Raw genomic sequence first — 24,357 nt, 5'->3', positions numbered from 1 at the left:
GCCGCGTTCCCAAACATTCACTTAATCGTAAACAAAAATATGTAGCATCCGTGGGGATATCAAGATATTAAACTTTAAGAAAAATGTTATGTTACAAGTTCCATTTATTAATTTGTTTAAATAAGTATGGAATATGTATTTTTTACATTATTATTTTTCCATAAGGATCAGAAGAAAAATATCATTCCCTATAAATAAAGTATAATAACATGAGAAAGAACAACAAACTATTGCATGAAATTAATGGACCAATAAAAAAAGATGATTATATTCCAATCAATGTACTATACCATATAAATTAAGGAACCTGTACTCTATGTCATAATAACTTATATTGAGAAGCGACAAGCACATCAATGTTATGCTCTTTTTATTTTTTAAATCTTGAAAGCAAAGGAATAAAAAGCATAGTTTCAAGACCCGGTCTGATTCAAGATTCAAGTTTTGGATTTTAATTAGGTCACCGGGTCGTTCGAGTTAATTTTTTTTATATCAAAACGACATCGTCTTAGTAAAAAAAAAAACAAAAGTCAATGGGTTGCAACTGGGTCTTACCGGGTCAACCAGGTCACACCAGGTTTTTTCTTCCTCTATTTTTTCTTCAACCCAGCCCGATTCCAGTCCCGGATCGACCCGTCGGGCCGGGTCGGTTTCAAAACTATGATAAAAAGTATCATTGTAGATTTTTGAGTTTAATGGTTTCTTAATAAAGATGGCCTGCATTTAATTAAAAGATTTTTTTTATGATTCTATAATCTTTTTAAAGAACTTTGAGTATAAGACTGCATATAATAAATTATTGTTTGGAGTTCAAGACTGTAGAAAATAATTATAAATAATTTTACTTGAAATAGTTACTTCATAAAATTATCATGAGTTTCAAAACTTCCTCTATGACCTGCAAAGTCTTTTTATACATTGTGTTATTTATCTAATAAACTAAAATAAGAATACAAATAAATCATCAATTAATCTAATATAAAAAAATAAAATTAAAAAAATATTGAGTAAAAAAAATTTAGAATAAAAAAAATAAAAACACCGTGGATTCTGCGAATCCATAGTATTTTCAGTACGAAACATCGTGGCCTTTTTTTTTATATGAAAAAAAAAATTTAATAATAAATAAAAAAGAACAGAGATTAAAGGGGAAAAAAAAAAGAAAAGGAAAAGGGAGAAAAAAGGGTGATTAGAATTGTGTTTATAAATCTGTAGAGGAGGTGGAAGGAAGAAATGAAAAAAAGAGCAGAATTGAGACGCGTATCCATTCCTCAGATCCACATTCTCACACCTTCCTAAGGTAGCAACGCATCTCCCTTTACTTCTATCTCGCTTGATGCCTTCCCTTCCCTTCCCTTCCCTTCCCTTTCTTCAAACTTACTTATTGTTATTTTTCTATAAATAAATAAATAATAGTTTTGTTATTCTATTTACGTAAAACCTGATCTTCTTGTGTAGTCAGTTTCTTAGTTGGAGTAGAAGCTACCTGTTGATTGCATTTCAGATGTGATCCCTTCAATTTGCGTCGATTTTCGTGTTATTTTAGGGTGTTTTATTTATCTATTTATTTTATATATGATATGAGCTTTTTAAATTTCATATCTTTTTCATTTAACTTTGATTAGCAACTATCTAGGTTTTGCTAGTTACTACTGGGGAGTACAATTTTCTTACAATTAACTCATCATTATGATTTGTCCAAGGAATCTAATCTGACCATTCATTTGTTTTTTTTTTTCCCTCGGAATCTTGTTTGTCTAACTGCTACACCCACTAGATTTACAACCCAAGTAGAAAGTATTAAGGCTAATTGAAGATTTCAGATAGTTAAATGAGTATTGATTTTCAAGCTCTAGATGGATCTTAATGCTAGATTTTCAACTATGCCAAGTCATTATATCTGCCAAATGTTCGAGATGTTTTCGACTCTTTGAATGAGTTTCATCACAGCACTGATGCAACTTGGCTTTAATTGCTTTCGCAAAAATTGATTGATTAATGGGCATTAGCAGTTTAACAAAGCATATGACCCAATAGTCTCACCAACTTCATTTTGTTTGCTGATTTCCTTGCTTATCTGTATAAATCATGAATCAGTATCTGTTTTACATTAGCTGTTCAGGCTGCTTTTGTTGTACTCTCTGTTTCTTACACTTTGAGTTATGGCTGATCAGTAATTTTATTACTTTTGTGTTGAATACGAAGGGATGATGCCATATTTTTGATTGAGCTGAACAACACAAGCGGATCAATTTAGCCGGGCCCATCAAGTTTGGGACAAAGGCATTTTGTAGCTGTTGCTGTTGTTTGTTGCCTATGAAGGGCATGCTGTAATCAAGTTCTTGTTCCTTCTCTGCATAGCAACCAGGAATCGCAGACAGGAGTTCTGGTTGTATTGAGAGGATACTGTATTGATATGGGGAGAATAAAGCTACAGTCTGGAATTAAGGTGATTGAGGAAGAACCTGAGGAGTGCGGTACTTCTGAATCTTACAGAGCTACTATAGTATGCATGATTAATGCAGAAGCAGGTACTGTGTTGGCAGTGATGAGGAGAAATGTGAGATGGGGGGTTCATTATATGTCAGGTGATGACCAACTAGAAGACTCTCTAATTCAATCTTTGAAGACGTTGAGGAAGCAAATCTTCTCCTGGCAGAATCCATGGCATACCATCAACCCTGCACTTTATCTTCAGCCCTTTTTGGATGTGATTCGATCTGATGAAACAGGTGCACCAATCACTGGGGTTGCTTTGTTGTCTGTTTACAAGATATTAACTCTTGATGTGATTGATGAAAATACTGTAAATGTTGAAGATGCTATGCAGTCAGTGGTTGATGCTGTCACTGGTTGTCGGTTTGAGGTGACAGATCCTGCATCAGAAGAAGTGGTATTGATGAGGATACTTCAAGTTCTTCTGGCTTGCATGAAGAGTAAAGCATCAGTCATGTTAAGTAATCAGCATGTTTGTATCCTAGTGAACACTTGTTTTCGTATAGTACATCAAGCAGGCAGTAAAAGTGAGTTGCTGCAGAGGATTTCTCGCCACACTATGCATGAACTTATCAGGTTCATTTTTTCACACCTTCCAGATGTTGAAAACACAAACCAGGCATTGGTAGATGGTGTTGCTACTGTCAAACAGGAGGTATGATTGCATCTCACATTCATCTTCATTATTGTAACATCTCTGCTCTCAATGTCCTTCTGTTAGTTGCTGGGGCATAGGATCAAAGAGAAGCTGGAAAACTTGAGATGAAAAGAATAGTCATAATAAAGAAAAAACCCACATTGATAGTTTACTTAGGGTTTTGTCTTATGGTAATTTATAATTAAATCTTCCTTCTATATTTCTTCAGTTTATCTCTACTGCATATTCCTGGTTGTCTCACAACATAAATTATATTTGTTTTTACAGTGTTTCATGGTTGGAAAATTAATAGAACTTTAGGGGAAAATCTTTTCTGATTTACACTCAAAATCATAGGTGAAAATCTATTCCTGATCTGTATCTTAGCCCTTTCTTTTGTGTGAAATTGTGAGGCTGCATTTATGCTCATAGTTTATGATTTATGCTACTTTATATATTTTTTTTTTTTGAGTTTAAAAGAATGGCACATGGCATTAGAGAGCTGTGGAAAATTTGTTAGAAAGTTTTGATGTGGTTTATGGAATGAAGTGGCAATGAACTACTTAGCAACCTTTTACTTTATTGGAACTGTATCTAGTTTTTTGTTAAATGAATGAAAAATGATAAATATGTCTAGCAAGTATGGCTTCAAAACAGAATTATCTTTCTTTTCCTACTTTAGAAGTATTTAAAACGTTTTGTTGCTTTTGCAGAGTGGGGGGCTGGGTAATGATTATGCTCTTGGGAGTACACAGATGGAGAATGGCAATTGTAATTCAGAATTGGGTGGTCAGGCATCCTCTGTGAGGTTTGGTTCCGATGCTTCCACAGGTCTTGCCGCAATTGAAGAAAATGCAATTGAAGAAAATGCAATTGGGGCTGGTAGGGGAAAGGATGCCCTTCCTTTTGATTTGCACCTCATGACATTGCCATATGGAGTGCCTTGCATGGTGGAGATATTTCATTTCTTGTGTTCCTTATTAAATGTTGCTGAGCATATTGGAAAAGGTCCCAGGTCAAATACTATAGCATTTTATGAAGATGTCCCACTTTTTGCATTGGGCTTAATTAATTCAGCAATAGAATTGGGTGGCCCTTCAATTCACTGTCAACCTAGGCTACTGAGCTTGATTCAGGATGAATTATTTAGTAATCTGATGCAATTTGATTTATCAACGAGTCCACTTATTCTCTCAATGGTCTGTAGTATAGCTCTTAACCTGTATCACCATCTGCGAACTGAACTAAAACTCCAACTCGAGGCTTTCTTCTCTTTTGTAATTTTGAGACTTGCACAGAGCAGATATGGTGCTTCTTACCAGCAGCAAGAGGTTGCCATGGAGGCTCTTGTAGACTTCTGCAGGCAGAAAACCTTTATGGTGGAGATGTATGCCAACTTGGATTGTGACATGACATGCAATAATGTGTTTGAAGACCTTATTAACTTGTTATCAAAGAGTGCCATTCCCATGGACTGTCCTTTGTCTTCCATGCACGTTCTTGCTCTGGATGGCCTTATTGCTGTTATTCAGGGTATAGTTGGAAGGATAGGCAATGGGTCTGATGGTTCAGAACCGGCCCCGGTGAATATTGATGAGTATACTTCCTTCTGGACAGCGAAGTGTGACAGCTATAGTGATCCTAACCAATGGGTACCGTTTATCCGCCAGAGGAAGCACATTAAGAGAAGGTTAATGGTCGGAGCTGATCACTTCAATCGTGATCCAAAAAAAGGACTAGAGTTTCTCCAAGGAACACATCTACTGCCGGAAAAACTTAATCCTCAAAGTGTGGCTTGCTTTCTCAGGTACACTTCTGGATTAGATAAGAATCTTATTGGGGATTTCCTGGGAAGTCATGACGAGTTTTCCATTCAGGTTCTTCATGAGTTTGCTCAGACTTTTGATTTCGAAGATATGAGTCTGGATAATGCTTTGCGATTATTGTTGGAAACTTTTAGGCTGCCTGGAGAATCACAAAAAATACAAAGAGTGCTTGAGGCATTTTCTGAGAGATATTATGAGCAATCACCACAGGTTCTAGCTAACAAGGACGCAGCTCTTTTGTTGTCTTATTCTCTTATATTGCTCAACACAGATCGGCATAATGCACAGGTGAAGAAAAAAATGACAGAAGAGGATTTTATCCGGAATAATAGACGCATCAATGGAGGCAATGACTTACCTCGAGAATTCTTGTCAGAGCTGTACCATTCAATTTGCAAGAATGAGATCCGCACAACTCCGGAACAAGGATTTGGAATCCCTGAAATGACCCCAAGCCGTTGGATTGATCTAATGCATAAGTCCAAAAGGACTGCTCCATTTATTTTATCCGATTCTAGAGCCGACCTTGACCATGATATGTTTGCTATAATGTCTGGTCCCACAGTTGATGCTATCTCTGTGGTGTTTGATCATGCTGAACTTGAAGATATTTACCAGACATGTATTGATGGATATCTGGCTCTTGCTAAAATCTCTGCATGCCATCATCTTGTAGATGTATTGGATGCTGTAGTTGTGTCTCTGTGCAAATTCACAACCCTCTTGAATCCATCATCAGTCGAGGAATCTGTGCTAGCCTTTGGTGATGATGCAAGAGCAATGATGGCAACTGTCACAGTTTTTACCATTGCAAATAGATATGGTGACTATATCCGCACAGGTTGGAGAAATATTCTGGATTGTGTCCTTAGATTGTACAAACTTGGTCTCCTCCCTGCACGTGTGGCCAGTGATGCTACTGAGGAATCAGAGCTTTCTGCTGACCCTGTGCATGGTAAAACAATTTCAAATTCTCTGCCTTCAGTTCACATGCAATCCATGGAAACTCCAAGAAGATATACTGGCTTAATGGGCCGGTTCAGTCAGTTTTTAGCTCTTGACATTGAGGAGCCAAGATCACAACCCACTGAACAACTTGCTGCTCATCAACGCACCCTTCAGACAATCCAAGAGTGCCATGTTGGCAGCATCTTTACTGAAAGCAAGTTCTTGCAAGCTGAATCATTATGGGAGCTTGCACAAGCACTTATCTTGGCTGCTGGTCACCCTCAGAAAGGGAACAGTTTACCAGAGGATGAAGATACTGCAGTTATTTGCCTGGAGTTGCTCATTACAATTACGCTGAATAACCGGGACAGGATTTTGCTATTGTGGCAGGGTGTTTATGAGCACATAGCTAATATTGTTCAGTCAACTGTAATGCCTTGCTCCTTAGTAGAGAAGGCTGTTTTTGGACTCCTCCGGATTTGCCAGCGGCTGCTGCCCTACAAGGAGAACCTGGCTGATGAACTTTTGAGGTCACTGCAACTTGTCTTGAAGCTTGATGCCCGTGTTGCTGATGCATACTGTGAACAAATTACTCAGGAAGTGGGTCGCCTTGTGAAAGCAAATGCTGCACACATAAGATCTCTAATGGGGTGGCGTACGATTACATCCTTGCTTTCCATCACTGCTCGGCATCCAGATGCTGCTGAAGCAGGATTCGATGCATTGTTCTTTATCATGTGTGATGGGTCTCATTTGTTACCTGCAAATTATGTTCTCTGTGTTGATGCAGCAAGGCAGTTTGCAGAGTCTCGTGTGGGACAGGCAGAGAGGTCCGTGTGTGCAGTTGATCTTATGGGAGATTCTGTTAGTTGTTTGGTTAGGTGGTCGCAAGATGCAAAGGAGGCAATGGGGGAGGAGGAGTCTGCAAAGTTATCAGAGGATATTGGGGAAATGTGGCTGAGGCTTGTGCAGGGTTTACGGAAAGTTTGTTTGGATCAGAGAGAAGAGGTCAGAAACCGTTCTCTTTTATCATTGCAGAAGTGCTTGACAGGAGTGGATGGGATCAAACTTCCACATGATCTTTGGTTACAGTGTTTTGATCTGGTCATCTTCACCATGTTAGATGATTTGCATGAAATTGCTCAGGGGCACCAATCTAACTATAGAAACATGGAAGGGACACTTGTCATTGCTGTAAAACTCCTTTCAAAAGTGTTTTTGCAGTTACTCCCTGAAATTGCACAGTTGACAACTTTCTGCAAACTCTGGGTGGGAGTGCTTAGCCGAATGGAAAAATATCTGAAGGTAAAAGTAAAAGGGAAGAAAAATGAAATTCTTCAGGAAACAGTGCCTGAGCTTCTGAAGAACACCTTGCTGGTAATGAAGAGCTGGGGAGTGCTTGTGCAGAGGAGTGCTTCAGGTGGGGATAGCTTGTGGGAACTTACATGGGTGCATGTGAATAGTATTGCTCCATCTTTGCAAGCTGAGGTGTTCCCTGATCAAGGTCAGGAGCAGTCACTTCATAAGCTGGACGAAACAGGTTGCGTTCCTTCAAATGAACCAGTGCATGCTGAATGTGCTGCTGGCACTGGAGGTTAACATTTACAGTGTGTTCAATAGAACCCAATCGGTTTGTCGATACATGTAGCTGGCACTGGAGGACATGAGTTGGAGCATTCGGGTAATTTTTTCATGTTCTGGTACTGGAATTTTTGGGAATTGACAAAGATTAAGGTTTATCAAGAAGGGAATGGACGTGATGAAGGTCTCTGCTCACGACTCCAGGCATCAGAAAGATAGAGATTTGGTTATTTGAAATATGCTTGGGAAGAACTCTCTCTTTGGTCCTAAAATTTTGACCATAAAAGTTGTATTTACTTTCCTCGTTGATGTACAGGACAAAGAATTTGATACCTGAACATTTTCAAGTAGGTTTTAGTTTTACTCAGCATCATAAGGTGGAGAATTGTGATGGTTTTGCATGATAGTAATACAGTTCAGATTTATGTTCACAATTGCTGGCAAAATAAGCTCTGGGCATTTCTTTTTCTTTTTTCCTTCCTAGTTGTATCATACTCCACTATTCTTCAACACGCCCCATTTGCCAACTATTTTTGTTAAAAGAGATGACTATGAACACAACAAGTAATTTTACTATGAATTAACAAAAATATTCCAAGTCTGTAAAACAAATATGTGCTGCTGTCGGAATTTTAACATGATCTATAGTCATACACTGAACTATCACAAGTATAATTTTGAAACCCGACCCGACCGGGCCGGGGTTGGAATCGGGCCGGGATGGTGAAAAAATAGGAAAAGTCATGATCTGGTGTGACCTGGCCGACCCGGCGGGTTGACCCGGTCAAAAACATGGTTGCAACCTATTGACTTTTGTTTTTTGTTTTTTTACTAAAACGATGTCATTTTAAATTTTTTTAAAAATAGGGATAGACCCGGTCAAAACCCTGAACCTGGGCCTTGGACCGGGCCGGGTTTAAAAACTATGATCACAAGTAACACGCGTGAACATTATTATTATTATTTTATTTAAAAGGATATTTTATTATAATAAAAAAAAGCTAAATCATGTACGGAAAACACTTTAGTTTTTCTCACAAAATACTATATATTGCTGTGGTGTTTTTTTTTTTAAAACACATGGTTTTTTTTTCCTTTTCCTTTTCTTTTTGTTTTTTTGTTATGATTTTTTTTTCAAAATTATTTTTATCAATTTTAATTTTTAATGTTGAGATGGTTTATAATTTTTTTTCTTTTTATTTTTTCTTTCTATGAAGTTAGTGTGGTTTGTTGGTTTGGTTTGTTGAGGTAACCTAGATTGCCTGAGTTTATGGATTTGATGGTTTTTTTTTTAATTGAACATGGTATTTTTATAGTCTATTTTTTTTTATATTGTTAAAAAAATAATTTTAGAGAAAACCATGTTATTAAATTTTATTAAGTAATAAAAATTAAAGGATATAGAAAAAATCATTGTTCACCCAACGCCTATTATATTATCGATTATAATCCGGTGTTTAACTTTCTTTTTTTCTTTTTTATTTTTTGTTTTTGAATAAGAATAAACTAAAGGTTATAGTTTATTATTCTTAATTTTGAATAGGAATAAACTAAAGGGCTATTATTCTTAATTTTTATTGAGACTTTCACGTAAATTTCACGCGTGATTACTTTTAACAGAAATAATTAATGGAGAGGTATATTAGAGAATATGAATAAACTAAAGGTTATAGTTTATTGATTTTCCTATAGAAAGGTATAGATGGTAAATAATGTAATATCCAACGGTTGATAGGCTTCCTCGTTATCTTTCCAACGCACGGAAATAAGGAAATATGATGTCGCCGGCCCCGGGGAGTCGAGGATAACGACATCTATTATAAATTAAAATCTTCAAAGAATAAAATTAAAAACTGTATATTTTGGATGTTTATCTATAACAAACTAGAAAATTCTAACAAAAAATAAAATAGAAAAAATATTTATTTTAAATAAAAAAACTAGAAAAACATAATAATACAGAATAAACAAATAAAAATAAAAAAAACATAAAATTAACTAAGAAAAATATCTATTTTCTAAAAATCCAACACCAATCTTAGGATTGAAAGGAATTCATCTTCGAATTCAGATCCTAGTGAAAAATCATTATATGTAGGTTTTAATATCTTTGTGTGAGGAAGACTACACTGCCATATTTAAAAAAAATAATACCATTTTCAACTTTGGACTATGATAAATATAGTAAATTTCATTTTAATTTTATATAAATAATAATTTTAACAATTTCTAGTATAGTTGATTTTAATTTATTTAATATATCATAAAGTCATATAAAATAGTCTAAAAGAAAGTGTAATGATATGGTAATTATTGTTTAATATTTTATTTAATATTTTTAATTATATTAATAATTCATTAAAAATAAATTTATTTTAGAGGATAAAAACTCACATTAAAAAATAAAAAAATTAAGTTAATGTACTAATAGTGCTATTATACATTTTTGTTTTATCTTATATTTGTTTTTTTTTTTTTATCATAGAGAAAAACCCTAGTAAATAAAAGAAAAAAGTTGAACTGATATTTTTTTAATAGATACTGTTTTTAAAATATTTTTTTGCTTGAAAATATATTAAAATAATAATTTTTTTTAAAAATTTATTTTATAATATTAACACATCAAAATAATTAAAAAATATTAAAAAATTAATTAAAAAAATTCAATCTTTAAAAAATCTGTTTGACCACAATATCAAATATTCTCTAGAACCCCTCTCTCGTCAAAGAGCCTGTTTAATAATGTGACTGAACGTTTATTTCGTAATTTTTTAAAAGACTTTTGTTAAAATTAATTTTTTTAAATTTTTTTAATATAAAAAATAAAAAATATTATTTGTATATATTTTTAAATTAAAAATATCTTGAAATTCAATATCTTTGGATTTCCCAAACAGGAACTAAAGTTCGCCATTGACTGGAAACCTCCTCACTCAAAAAAAATCTGAAATGACCTGCTACTAAGATACCTCAAACCCTTTTCATCGCTCCTCCATCAAACACTACCACTTCTCACTTCATCTGCTCCACCAAAATGCCCACCACCACCACTACCGTTCTCCTCTTCCTCCTCCTAATCCACCTCACCATCACAACTCCATCCCCAATCCCAGGCCTGGACACTTTCCTCTCTCATCGGTCCACCGTAGACCCTTCTTCTACCAACGATTCCTTCCCCTCCCTCCCTTCTTCCCTCAAAAAATCACTCTCCCTCTCTTCCCCTCACCCTCACATCCCTTCCTTAATCTCCTCCCTTCTCTCCCTTACCCTCCCCCTTTCCCTCCACATCCGTCTCGTCGGATCCTCCTTCCCCTCCGACTCCTCCTCCCTCCTCCAAACCTTCCTCTCCACTGCCCACATCTCTGACCACTTCCACGTCATCACCACCGACTCCCACCGTCTTTCCATCAAGCATTCCCCCCACCTTGAAGTTTCCCACGCGGGCTCCACCCTTTCATCTCGCCTTTCCGAAGCCCTTAAATCTTCAATTTCCGAAAGTACATCTTCCCTCAGATCACCTCTCCTTTCCATCCCTTACAACACAGTTGATCGGATTATCAAGCAAGATTTTGATAGAGAAAAACCTGTGCAAGGGGTTTATGTTTATTTGATTAATTTGGGTTCGCAATCGAAGAACTATGCGTATAGTTATTCAGAAGGGGATTCGTCTCCTGGGTTTACTAAATGCTTAGGAACCATTTGGACTGGTAAAGAGAGGTATCTTTGGATTGATCTATCTGCTGGTCCTGTCGATTACGGACCGGCTATATCTGGAGATGGGGTTTTACCTAGAGGTGAATTTCACCCTCTTACAGCAATGCACGGGCGACCCAAGTCACATAAGGCATTGTTAGCGGACTTGGCATCGTTGATTTGGAATGCTTATCAGGTATTACTTGTGCCCTCTTTGAGAATTCCTGTGCATTTTCAGAATTCTTTGATTGTTGAGTTTATACATATTTATGGGTCTGGAAGTGGTAAGGATTTGAGTGGGTTGGATTGGAAGGAGATTGAGAAGACGTTTATGGATGAGGCTAATGAAGGTGGGTTGTTGTTGAGGAATCAGAATTTGGCGTTTAGGAAGTATGAAGTGAATTATGATCAGTGTTCAATTTGCTCGTTTGCGATTTCTAGGTCGATTAATTCCTATACTTCTAGGTTCTTGTTTGACAATTATACTTTGATTGTGAGTGAATATTTGGACTCAAAGAGATTGCATCAGATATTGTCTGATTCTGCTGAGGAGTTTAGGAGGATGGCAGGGACCCCGGAGGAGGATTTTAGTAGAGTGCTGCCTGTTTATGTGTTTGATTTGGATTACAATACACTGCTGATGCTTGATCGGTATCATCAATCTGTTGCGTTTAGGGATATGGTTATTGCAGTGAGGACAAAGACTACACAGACTGTGAGTGATTATAGCTGCAATGGTCGTCACATGTTTACGCACACTAGGGTACTTGAGAGACCGCTTGTTGGTTCAATTCTACAGAGTATGTGGGGAGTGTCACCAACCCATTTGTCTTGGAGCCCAAGGCATAATAATACTTTGGTGGATTATACTTGGAGTGTTGGACAAACTCCATTTGGGCCTTTCTCAGAGATTTCGTCTCTGTCATTCGTGCAGAAAGATGCAGCTCGTAGAAATGTGCTGTTGACGTCGTTGAATTACAGTATAAGTAGTGTTATTGATGTTCTTGAATCCATTATAGCACATGGCGGGGACAGGAAACTCCTTAAACAGAATCAGCATGTTCAGTTCATTCAGAGATGGAACCTGTTCAAGTACAAGCTGGACAAAGCAATTTCTGCAATGTCACATATGGACTTTGACATGGCTTTGTATTACTTGAGGTCCTCTGACCACGACATGTATGCCATCCACTCTCTGGTTTACCATGCATCCCAGGAATTGGAGGCATCGCTTGTTTGTTTCAAGGACCCACCATTTCCATGGGGTTCAGTGTCTATGTCCGCAGTAGTTTTCTTTGCTCTAGTTTATGTTTATTCTAAACGAGAGAGCCTTTTTAGAAATAAAAGAAAGCAGTTTTGAGGCTCTTTAGAGGAATAGAATTTTGTATCATGTGAACACAATACAAGAAACCTATTTCTTTGAGGGGTACATCTGAAGGTTTGGAATTAATTTTCACTTTTCCATAAATGCTTGCTTCTATTGAAGTTGATATAGCCGTGTTGCTCAGTTTCCATTATTTACTGCAAATCTGTAATTCCACGACTTCTCTAGATATATGACTTTTTCACATTTTGCTGCTTCCTTGTTCCCTTCTGTTTTTTTAGTACATTGACTATCAAGGAGAATGGGTATGCACTAGAAATTCAGGGGAGCTGACTTTATTTGCAACATTTCTGAAAGCTATATTTTGATTCGTGCCTCATTCTTGAACTTGTTTTGAATTAACGTAAAACACTTCTGATGTCTATAACAGTTAGGCATTAAGGCACAACTTCCAGATCCAGGCATGCTGAAAGCTTATAAAAGTTAGAGACAACTGTTCTGGGCAACTTTTAAAGTATTGAAAAACTAAACCAATGGTTTCAAAATCTATCATGAGCTACCAACAGTTCAAATAGTACTTGCCATGGTAAAGGTTAATGAGTTCTTAGAAGCTTGATTGACCTTATGTTTTGCTTGAGCCATTTCTTGTAGCTTTTGAGTGGATAATTTAGTACATGTTATGCCTGGTGAATCTGCCACTACATCTGCTTTACTTTTGGAGGCCCTCCGAATCATGTGTCAACTACTGAGTTCTCATTATCATTTACCTCATATTTGCCTTCTACTTGGATATTGCTTTTCCTGTTAAATTTACTAGTTACTCTATTCACGTGCTCAATAGTCCGATACATGTAGTGAGGGCAGAGAGTCAGGGAGGAGGCATTCATACATGTCTATGCATCTTTGATTGCCACACACGCTGGCACACATTTGAGATAATTAAGTTGGTGGGTAACATACCCAAACTTTAGTACATGTCTATGCACGTTCATTTGCAATGATTTGATTTGCGAGTCTTGCGTTCAGGCAATTTGGTTATTTTGCAAGTTGAAATTGGTGCTTACAGAATGATAGGTGATATTAATGTAAGTTACATGGAGTGGAGTGTAGGCTTGGGGACCTGCATGTTATTTCAAGGGGCATAAAGAAGCAATGGCAAGTTGCATGTTATTTTGTCCAACAGGATAACAGATCCATTTGTGTTTCAGTAATTTGGAATGCGGTTTGGGTGTTAGGTTTCGAGTTTTATTTTAGCTTTCCTAGTATTTGTTCGAGTATTGTGAAGCTCTTGCATTTACAGCTTTCATTAGTCTTTATTAGAATTTTATCTGACTTTAGAAGTGAGTGGCAAATTTTGGATGACCTCCTTTCAGGGTTTGTTTTTTAAAGCCTGGAAAGGAGGGTTTGGCTTTTTTGATGCAAATCTTGGATGACTTTACCTCTCCATGCTTTCAAGTAGGAGTCCAACCTTTGAGCAATGGTGGGGTTTCTTAGGCAATTGGAGCTTTGGAGGTCTATATTGTTTTTGGAAAAGAGAAGATTGATGATGTAGGACGAGGAAAACATTACCAAAACTAAATAGAATAGTAACCAAAATTCATCAATAAAAAAACATTTCATCTCGAAGGGACCAAATCAAGAGAAACACCCGAACTTGAAAACAAAACAACAGAGATATTCTTTATATAAAAAATAAATAGCCATTTGTTGTTTGATTTGTATGGTGTTTTTTAAAATAATTTTTTACTTGAAAATGTATCAATTTTTTTTTTAGATTTTGGTTTTTTATTTTTGACATAAACATATAAATCATCAGAAAATACTACAATTTAATACTTTTAAAAAGCACATAAAAATAGAGGCAAAAGCTGTATCAAATACCCCTAAGAGTTGTACTTCCTTACTTTGTGTTTTGTAGCAAATCAGTGAAGATAGTTGAGATTGACTATTGACTGTGGATTCAATTTATTGATCGACGATTAAGTTCTATTCAGAACTAAAGTATTTAGCAATTAATGTTAACAAATGTTGCAATATAATTAGAGTTCTAGCACATATAACTACCAAGAAGAAACAAGTGAATGAGATTATAGAATCCATATTTTCTATAAATAGATTATATAGGACTTATATTTTATGTGAACCTTGATCTTTATAATATTATAAAGAGGTCATTTAATAGCTGAAAACAATAGTAAGCTCTATACACACAATTTCTTTATATACATAATTTCTTTACAAGTTTTCGTTTTATGTTATTTATTGCAATATGTAGCTTTCCTTTACGAATTCTTTTTATTTTTTTTATCTTTATTAATTTACCTTTTGTTTTTCTTAGTTTGTAAACTCTTTGACATTACACACCTTTATCTCTTAACTTGTTGAATCAAGTTATGAATTCCTCACTCTATGTGATTCTTGTTGAACTAAGTTAAGAATTTCACACTCTGTGTGATTTGCAAGGTTATTGCCTACTTTCACTTAGAATTAAGTTTCTAAGCATAGTCTTTCTTTATTGAAAGGAATGAACGAATAATAGGTAGAATCAATTTGTTAAAAGGTGAACAAATTGGAATCAATCGATCAACAGATTGACACCATTTCGGGTGAATAACTTGTTAAAATAATAAAGATTAGTAATCATGAAATTTTTTTTTGGTAAAAACATAGATATAATGACTAACAATCAATCAATCAATCTGAGCAATTGATATAAGCCATTCACCTAGATATCAACTCATAAACATATAGGCTAATGGAGTAGCCTTCATCAGGTGTTCCATATGATGACTTTACATCATCCAATTCCCTATATCAACAAATAACTATACCTAGAAAAAACTACATTGTATTAATGTAGTCAACAACGTTGTCACTTTTCCCAATGTATTGCCTAAACCAATTACTGGTAGGTATGTTGGTGTTTTCATGCCTCTAGCATAGCCTCTCGATTATCCCTTTTTTAGGTGGGAGATGATTGCATGATCAGATGATAACAACTAGTTTGGCCAAACTCCAATTAGTTAGCAATGACTCCTTCTAAAGGTACATTTTTTTATCAGAACTTAAATTTATCTAGATGGAAATGAAAAATACAACTAAATAATTTATTACTAGTTTTAGCCGTAAATGATGGATAATGGGCATTGTTTAAGTATCCTGATTGAGAAGTACATTCACAAGAATGAAACTTAAAGGAATTGATAGGGTCCACACAAGTGATGAAGCATGTGGTTTAATTGAATGCAAAGCAAATAACCTTACTAGAGCTTGACATGTTGTAAATCCCCTTAAAAAAAAGGGTGCTATTAGGAATGCAAATACATGTGATGCATGATTGTTTTCAACTCATGCAATAAGGTGTTTGGTTAAGTCCCACAACGAGCGCAACCCTTGTGTTTAGTTGCCACCGTCAAGTTTGAATTAATGAGCAAACTGCTAGTAATGAGCTAGACGAAAGTGAAGATGACGTTATGCCTTTAGTTTTTTTTTATTGTTTAACATGGAGGAAGAGGCAAGTTTTATGGTAGTTACAAGTTTTTGGGATTTAGGCCTCTAGTAAATTGATAACCTATCATGAAGAGTTTCTTTGTGATTTTAATTGAAATAGGACATAAGCCCCAACTGAAACTTGACAATTTAAATTACCCTGTTATTGATTGGGGTGTCATGAATTAAAGATGCTTTTCACATTAAAATGAGATAAACTATGTGGGAAGACACTTCTGTACTGTAAAAAAGTATTCAAGAGGCTCTAAAAAAGCTCATAATTAAAGAGGTTCTAATTAATATCTGCAGTTATGAAAGCTTCCCATGACTACATATATTTCAACCTCTTCCTCTTGAACAAATTTTATGAATTTTCAACTTATTTTGTCTAGTATTATGGGCAATTAACCGGTTGCTTGATAGTTGTTCAAGGAAAATGTACTTGTGCAATTTGATGTTTGACTTACATATAAATTGATTTTTTTTTATCTCTCTAGCATATTTTTAACACATGCTTTTATTTTTTTTTATTGAAATCAATTAAATTTCACATTATTTTCATAGTTCATGTTAATCTTAGAGGCCGAAATCCACTTAATGAAATTGAAAATGATGTGCAACAATAGATCATCAATTAATAGTTAAGAAACAATTGAATTTATGATATAAACTGTTAGAATTAATTTGAAGTCTTCATTTCAAAGTGTCTTTTAATTCTTCTAAATGTCTCTTATGTATATGTATGTGACTAGTATAAGTCTAAGTCTAGGTCTATAGGGGCTTCCTCTCTTAGGAGAGTAACGAAATGTAAGAGTTCCTTTTCCCCTGCTTATTTCTAACATGGTATCAGAGCTAGTTCAAATTAGTAGGGGTATTTGAGAAATACTAGAGTATAGATGTATAAGTGATATCCAAAGAGAAAAAATAAAAGTACAAGTTGATGGAGTCCAACAAGAGAATTGAAACCTAATACAAAAAATGAGATATAAAAGAAGCCTAAGAAAGAGGCTTGGTGCAAACTAACAATTCCTTACACAAGAGAAAGTCCTTACACAAGAGAAAGTGTGATACTAAGGAGATCACACTTGAAAATAAAAAGAGGTATTTCTAAAAAAGATGGGAAATGACCAAGAAGCCATGATAAAAGAAAGTAGCAGCCTTAAAAAAGAGTGAGCTAAGATGAAATTGCCACTTCAAGAGTCAGATCTTAAAAATAGATGTTTGGCTAGAGAATTGTGGCAGCAATCGAAAAAGGATAAATATGGTTAAGAGTAGGCATGTTTAGACAAAAACAATAATCGAAGAAAAGCAAATAATGAGATATCATTAGCTAGCCATGATGAAAGGAGTGGCTAAGACAAAAATACAGAAGAGATCTTTCTAAGAAGAAGATGAAAATTCCAAAAAATTATAATTGCAATGTGACAGTAAAAAAAAAAGAAAAAGGATATTAAAAGTTATCATAAGATAATTCTTCACATTTCAAAAATTATGAGACTTTCAAAATTAAGGGAAAATGTTGGAATTAATTTGAAGATTTTATTTAAAATGTTTTTTTTAGTTCTTTTACGTATTTTCTAGGTATATACATGTAACTACGCCCATGACAGCACAACAAAGAACATACATATCGTTTTTGCATGCCCTGAGTTGGTCACAAGAGAGTTAAATAGAATTCCCATGACTGACACTTGATAGGTGAACTTCATATTCGGATTCTGGATGCCGTTTTCAGATAAGCTTTCAACAGAAAGAGTGGGGGGGAGATGGGGATCAGGCTTAGTTTCATCTGTTTCGTCGGGATGCAAGTAAACATTATTTCTGATCAAGAAGACCAAACCCGAAGATGGTGAAAATAGAGAATTTACAAAGAACATGGATGTTATTTAAGCACTTGTGGGTCAGCTAATTGACTGAAAGGTACAAAAACGAGCACATTGACCTTGCCATTCCATCGTTTCATTTTTGTCCAGTCATTATAAGACGAACTGGAGTTCTCTTTCTTCCAACCCTAGGCTGTATTTGTTAGAAGAGTAAACAAATGGAATATCTCCAATTCCATCATAAAATATCCCACCATATTCATCATCACTACCTGCCATTGGTTGGTTCTTTATCTCATTCCCATCAGTTTCCTCCTCACAAACATTTGAATTCTTCTCAACCAATTCTCTAAATACCGAAGACCGTAGGAGGAGGCTGAGGGCAGTGGGCGATGAAGTCTTGTTGGAAGAATCTACAAAGATATTGTTCTGAAATGCGTCTAGCTTTGGTGGGGAGTTCAGGTAATCTGCAGTGAACTGATTAGGTAGAAACAGTGAGGGTTTGGTTTCCTCTCTTGGAGTGTAGGTATCAGTCAATGTCGCTGCTGTCTGAGGATCTGTGACTGTCTGTAGTTCATTTGCAGCAGCTTGAGCAGCTACTCCTGGCTTTATCCATCTGATATAAGTGCTCAAGTCAAAGTTCGTCACCGCATTGATCCCTCTGTACTCAATTGCTGCAATGTCATAAGCACGTGCAGCCTCCTCTTGCGTGCCTGCATTTTGAGGAGTGAAGTTAATTCTATTCCACTTGGCTTTGGTAAATGTAGGAAAACATTCATCAAGAGCTAGAAAGAGTAAGTTTAGGCCTGACTTACTGTATGTGCCAAGGTAAAGGTATTTGTTTCCGAAAACTCTCCCTATTCTCGCTTCCCATCTCCCATTGTGATGGTGCCTGCATACATTTCCAAAAATGAATCTTTAGAAAGTGCTCTCCGTTTGTAATACCTGATGAAGTTGGTTTATGGAAAGGAATTATCAGGAACATCACCTTGCAACTCCCCTATACTTGGATACACCTCTTGAAAAACCGCTGCTCTTTCTGTGTAAAACAAATCCAGAGATCATTGTTTAGAGAGGAGGAATGGGCACCTATAATCGGCATTACTTGACATACATATGAAGCTTTATATACATACCTTCTTAGAGATGCTAAATACTCCTCTTTCGTTACAGTTTGCATTATCTCAATCTCTTTCTCATAATCTGATATCTGTGGAATGCATCAAAGTGTGTTATATGTTGTCACATATTTCATTTAAACTTCTGACAAGGGAAATTATTCTGAGTTTCATACTCATGCCAACTGATAAGCATTCATACCGGAAAATTGGTAAAAGTTGATGTTCCCCAATACTTCAAAGCAGCCAAATCATATGCTCTCGCCGCGGATTCTTCTTCATCATAAGCTCCTGAGAAATTGAAAAGGAAACTTTTCATCAGTTCTATAAATTAAGAAGAGTAATAGAACATGTAGCTTTATTTTAGAACTTGTGAAAATTACTCACCGAGGTATACTGTTCAGATTCCAATAAGCAATATCAAATTAAGCGCAATCCGACGTGAACATATACAAATTACATAACAAGATGTGAGTATTTGGAAATAAAAATAAAACGAAGAAGTGAAGCAAAATAATAATAAAAAAAAAAAAGACAGCAGAATTATAAACCTTGTTTCCCTTTCTTCTTCTGTGTTACATTCCATGAGAGCTTATCCCACAGGTGGGCTTCAAACCGACCTGTCCATCTATGTCTGTTAAAGTTTAACCTATGTTAGCGAATTATTTATAAGAAAACTTTAGAGACACTTTAACAACAGTTTCTTCATTTAATCAACCAACCTGCTGACGCCACGAAATCTTGAGCTTCTCTTCACAGTGGTAGCAGCAGAAGTTTGATCAGTTTGTTTCTGGGGCATCTGCTGCTGACTTTGATTATCGTCACTTCCGAGTGCAACTATAGCAGGATCCCTTCGCCGCCTTTTGACACACCGAGCTACCTGAGCTTCACTGTCTGCAATGCATCCGCGGCGCCTTCCTGGGTTTTCTTCATTCTTTATCATCATCATTTCTATTTCTTTTTTCTTCCTTTCTTCCTTCTTTTCTATGGGTGGTTGATTCTGCAGGGAGTCCAACGATGCATGTATTCATATATACCGTGTGTATTATTTCGGTTTTGTTTTTGTTGTGGCAGCCGAGTTACAAGTCAAAACAAGGGAAACGATGATTTCCAAGACAATGCAAGACAAAATCAAGTGTTCACATTCTGTTTGCCAGCTCTCAGATAAGAAGGCTCTTGGTATTTAATTTGTAAATATGCTTCACAGCCTGGTGGATGCTTGTGGTCAGTGGTACGAAAAGTCAATTTTGGTCTTAATTATCACAACTCTACAGTACTTACCAAGAGCTATACTCTTACAAAGTTCATCAAATTAAATTAGCAACATTGGTGATTAATTTTCTCTTTTAGCTCTTCTTGGATATGTTTTAACTGAATGAACTCAAATTTAGTCATATATTCGATGGTTTAAGCACGCGACTGAGGCGAATGCGCTACCGGCAAACCCCATGGAAACAGGCTCTGTGGGCAAGAGTAGCTATGGTACTTGTTTTATCAGTATATATCTGTGAAGCTGTTGCGCAGTGAAAAAATAATTCTTTGTAAGAGAACATTTTGTTTGGTTTGGTATATCCAGCAGCAGAATTTTCCAGATTACAGAATGCCCTACAGACTCTTGTTTTCTGCGAAAAAAGATAGAGAAGATAAGCTACCAGCAAACGAGCATATACGAGACAAAACGAAGAAAACATGCAGCTTGACATTTTTTGAGCTTCAGCGTAATATTCTTGAATTCATCGCTCATCATCCTCTTGTATTCATCGATTTCTAAGTTTTTTTTTTTTTTTTTTGGTTCAGGTGGATTATTGTTTCCCCATAATGTCTGGGTGCTTGCTGAAGAGCATGTAATTAGTCCCCTCTCTATAGATTCCAAAATTATTAACGGTGATTACCATGGAATCTAAGAATAGCTCGCATGATAGTGCTAAGCATATACCTAGGAGGAATCGCCTGAGTGAAGTACTGTTTGTAATATTACCTGCTTAATTTTAATTTCCGAGGGAAGAAAAACCACTCCTTTATTAATTAATTTTTATATATCTCCAAAAACCATATATTTTGGTTTAATAAAAAATGAAGCTGTGATTTCTTAAAGGAATAGGACACTTCACTTTCATTACTAAGGAGTAATATGTAGATTAATTGACATGATGCTGTCTGCTGGCTTTATTTGTCAAGTAGTATGCTGTCTCGTAAAGATGAAGTAAAATGCGCCAAGTCCACAGATTTCTGCTTGTAGATGAATAGCAAGTTTGTTTTTGTATTTTAAAATTGTTTTTGAAAAAATTGATTTTTTTTATTTTTTTTAAATTAATTTTTTAGGTGTTTTCAGATGGTTTTAATGTGTCAATATCAAAAATAATTTTTAAAAAATTAAAAATATTATTTTAATGTATTTTCAAATGAAAAACACTTTAAAAAACAATCACTACCATATTAATCCCAAACACCCCTGAGCTTCGGAAGAAGATTGTTGGTTGGCGCACTAAGACTCATGATTTAGAGGGTACTTGAGAGTGTGGTATCAGTTGTTTTTTAAAGTACTTTTCGCTCGGAAATGCATTAAAATAACATTTTTTTATTTTTCAAAAATTATTTTTTACATCCATACATCAAATCAAACGATCTAAAAAATATTCAAAAAATTAATTAAAAAATTAAAAAAATTAAAATTTTTAAAAATACTTTCAACTATAAAAACAAACGTGCCATTACACTACTTTCATCACTAAGTCGCTATTGACCTATGATAGATTTTGTTTAGCCAATTGAGACAATTATTTTTAGTTTGTTATTTGACACATGTTAACGCAACTACGGAATAGATATCAAAAGCAGTGTTATGAAACATATAATCATTTCAACATGTGGATTGATGAACACCATGCACAATGAATTTAAAACTCTTTCAAGGCTGGGGAAATCTACGGATTTGGAGGACTCGGATTTAAATTCTAGGTTTGTGTTAGACTTAGAAATGGATAGTGCTGTTCCCTTTTCTTTTCTTTTGTTCTGTTTTGTTTTATCGGCACAGGGGATTTTTTTTTAATTAATGTGGGTGTTCGGGCTAGCTTGTGCGCATCTCGACTAATCTCACAAACCCTGAAGTTAACGACCATGTAAGCCTTCAGTGACCTTGAGATTTGTGGGACTCAAACTGGTGATCTTTAGAAAACAAACCCAGAGCCTGATCAATTAAACTACACTCCTAGGAAGTTACACAGGAGATTTAATATATCAAATAATAGAAGGGCACCAATCGTGAAGAGCAATATCATGGAAGTGATAAGGGATGACCTCCTTTATTACTTGCTCGGTTTCTTCACGTTTAGATAGCTGAGCGAGCTAGGGTTGTGTGCAAGCTCATTACAAGGTCTTCGGATATGACTTCGAGTTAAAAGAAGCAAAACGGTTTCTGATGTCTATAATATCTTCAATGATATCCACACAATACTTGAAAACGGAGGAAGTTAGTGGCAATGCGTTCTACATCATTGCCCGGTGATAAAAATTATAGTTTTACTTAAGAAATTTAAAATAATATATATAAAAAAATACACTTGGATGATAATATATTAGATCAACCCGGATTAACTCGAGTTAACTTGTGAAATTCACAATTCAAGTCATGAAATTATGATAACCACACCATAAAAATTAAATCAAAACACATTATGAAATTCAATTCTTAATCAACCAAATATTCTTAGGAAGTTTGATTTATTTTATATATTTTGGGTGATTTAACCTCTAAACTAATCATACCTTGATTTGTTCTTCTTTAGGTATATATATTAGAATAAATTTAATCTTTCTAAATAAAATTTTGGAGTATGTCTTGATGATATTTTTATTTTTAAGGGATAGAACTATCAATTTTTTGGATATACAAATACTAGAAATTAGCATGAGAGGTGAAGATCTAAGCTTCAAGATATTAACTTCAAATTGGATGAATGTTTGCTACAGCCTCCCAAGCATATAAGTGAAGGCTGGGGAGACACCAAACCAAAACTAACAAGTGACTCGATGAGGAGCATAGTTCATTGGTGAAGAATTTATGTCATTAAACTATTTATATATATACTGCAAGCGAGACTTCTAGGATGTGTATGGTTAGTAATATATTCTGTAATTAATCGGTTGGTTACACATAACATTAATTAATATAAAATAAATTTATTATTAATAAAGGTTTTTTTATCTTTAATATTCATTGATATTTAATTAATAAATCTAACATTTAATTAATGAATCTAGAGTAAAGATAAAGTCTGTGAAACTAAAAATGCTATGTAGAAAAAAAATTATAAATTAAGTTGTTATAATTATAAGACTCATATTGCATCAAAGCATTATTCATAAATATTCTTGGTTAATGTTCTATTAAGATTGAACATTAATTAGAGTTGTTGAGACCGATGCATATTATGTTCATTCCTTTATGAAAGGAAGTAGTTGCTATCATAAACTGAGGTATGAGGGATACTTAGAATTAATATATAGGTGTTTGTTAGATGACATGTACACTAAACTAACTTGCAAGAGAATCTCATAAAAAAAAATCACTTATGTCTATGGAAAGGCTCTCGTGATAGCTGTGTAAATGATCTTTAGATTTGAGATCACTAGATTATCTTATATATGAAGTGTTATACATTGATCCTGACCACACATTGTTCTAATTAATGGTAACAAACGGACAGTTGTTAGGTATAACATAAACTATATCAAGATATTTGAATAATAAAGAGAGGATTCATCACTCTATGTGAATTAGAAAAAATATTTCTTTTGTTCTCAAATAGTATTGATAGTGAAGTCGTTGGCCAATGTGGAATGAGTTTTGAAATCTTATTCAAAGAATCAATAACTATAATGTTCAAAACTAACATGATTTGACAAAGCAGACATATTACATGCTATAATGTCTAAATCAGAACATTATTGATGAAATGATAATAATTACACTGAGAAACTAGTCACTAAAAGGTTAAGTATATGATTTTTCTAATATTTAGGGGATCATGACAGGTTGTTAGACATTGTACTTGATCTTCAAATATAAGTCAATCAATTGTTGAATTGATAATAAATTAAATTATTTAATTTATTTAGGATTATGATTTATATTTGGACCAACTTATTAAGGAACCTAATGGGTCACACATAAAAGAACCATAGGTCAAAAATTAAAATGGGATGATTAATCAAGTGAAACTTGATTATAAATAAATTTTAGAAATTAAGAAGTAGAATGTAATTAATATAGAGGATTACAATTCTAGACCTATAAAAAATCAAGTAGGGACTTAATTGAATAAATTTCTAAAATTATCCTAAAATAATATATGTGATATTATTTAAGAGGCAAATTGATATTTTTATTTATTTATAGGGTATTTAGGTTACTCTATAAATA

General features: G+C 34.8%; 3 protein-coding genes across 3 annotated transcripts; 2 read left to right on the top strand and 1 right to left on the bottom strand.

The window, feature by feature from the left end:
* Positions 1-1,154: 1,154 nt before the first annotated feature.
* Positions 1,155-7,922, top strand: LOC18107296 (ARF guanine-nucleotide exchange factor GNOM). The gene is made up of 3 exons (XM_024588705.2): positions 1,155-1,300; positions 2,206-3,151; positions 3,847-7,922. The coding sequence occupies exons 2-3, from the start codon at positions 2,417-2,419 to the stop codon at positions 7,504-7,506; spliced, it is 4,395 nt and encodes a 1,464-aa protein (XP_024444473.1). The 5' UTR covers positions 1,155-1,300; positions 2,206-2,416; the 3' UTR covers positions 7,507-7,922.
* A 2,466-nt stretch (positions 7,923-10,388) lies between these two features.
* LOC7482453 (uncharacterized) lies at positions 10,389-12,758 on the top strand. Its single transcript, XM_002324001.4, has one exon. It carries the CDS (start codon positions 10,523-10,525, stop codon positions 12,539-12,541), a length of 2,019 nt encoding a protein of 672 aa, XP_002324037.2. The 5' UTR covers positions 10,389-10,522; the 3' UTR covers positions 12,542-12,758.
* Positions 12,759-17,970: 5,212 nt separating this feature from the next.
* On the bottom strand, positions 17,971-19,884 carry LOC7495954 (AP2-like ethylene-responsive transcription factor At1g79700). Its single transcript, XM_024588342.2, has 8 exons — positions 19,658-19,884; positions 19,487-19,569; positions 19,323-19,331; positions 19,138-19,226; positions 18,954-19,027; positions 18,806-18,856; positions 18,633-18,709; positions 17,971-18,530 (listed from the first exon to the last, which is right to left on the bottom strand). Exons 1-8 carry the CDS (start codon positions 19,882-19,884, stop codon positions 17,971-17,973), a joined length of 1,170 nt encoding a protein of 389 aa, XP_024444110.2.
* Positions 19,885-24,357: the final 4,473 nt, after the last annotated feature.

Source organism: Populus trichocarpa, chromosome 17 (assembly GCF_000002775.5).
Source record: "Populus trichocarpa isolate Nisqually-1 chromosome 17, P.trichocarpa_v4.1, whole genome shotgun sequence".
NCBI classification, from domain to species: domain Eukaryota; kingdom Viridiplantae; phylum Streptophyta; class Magnoliopsida; order Malpighiales; family Salicaceae; genus Populus; species Populus trichocarpa.
This window is presented reverse-complemented; position numbering and strand designations above follow the sequence as displayed.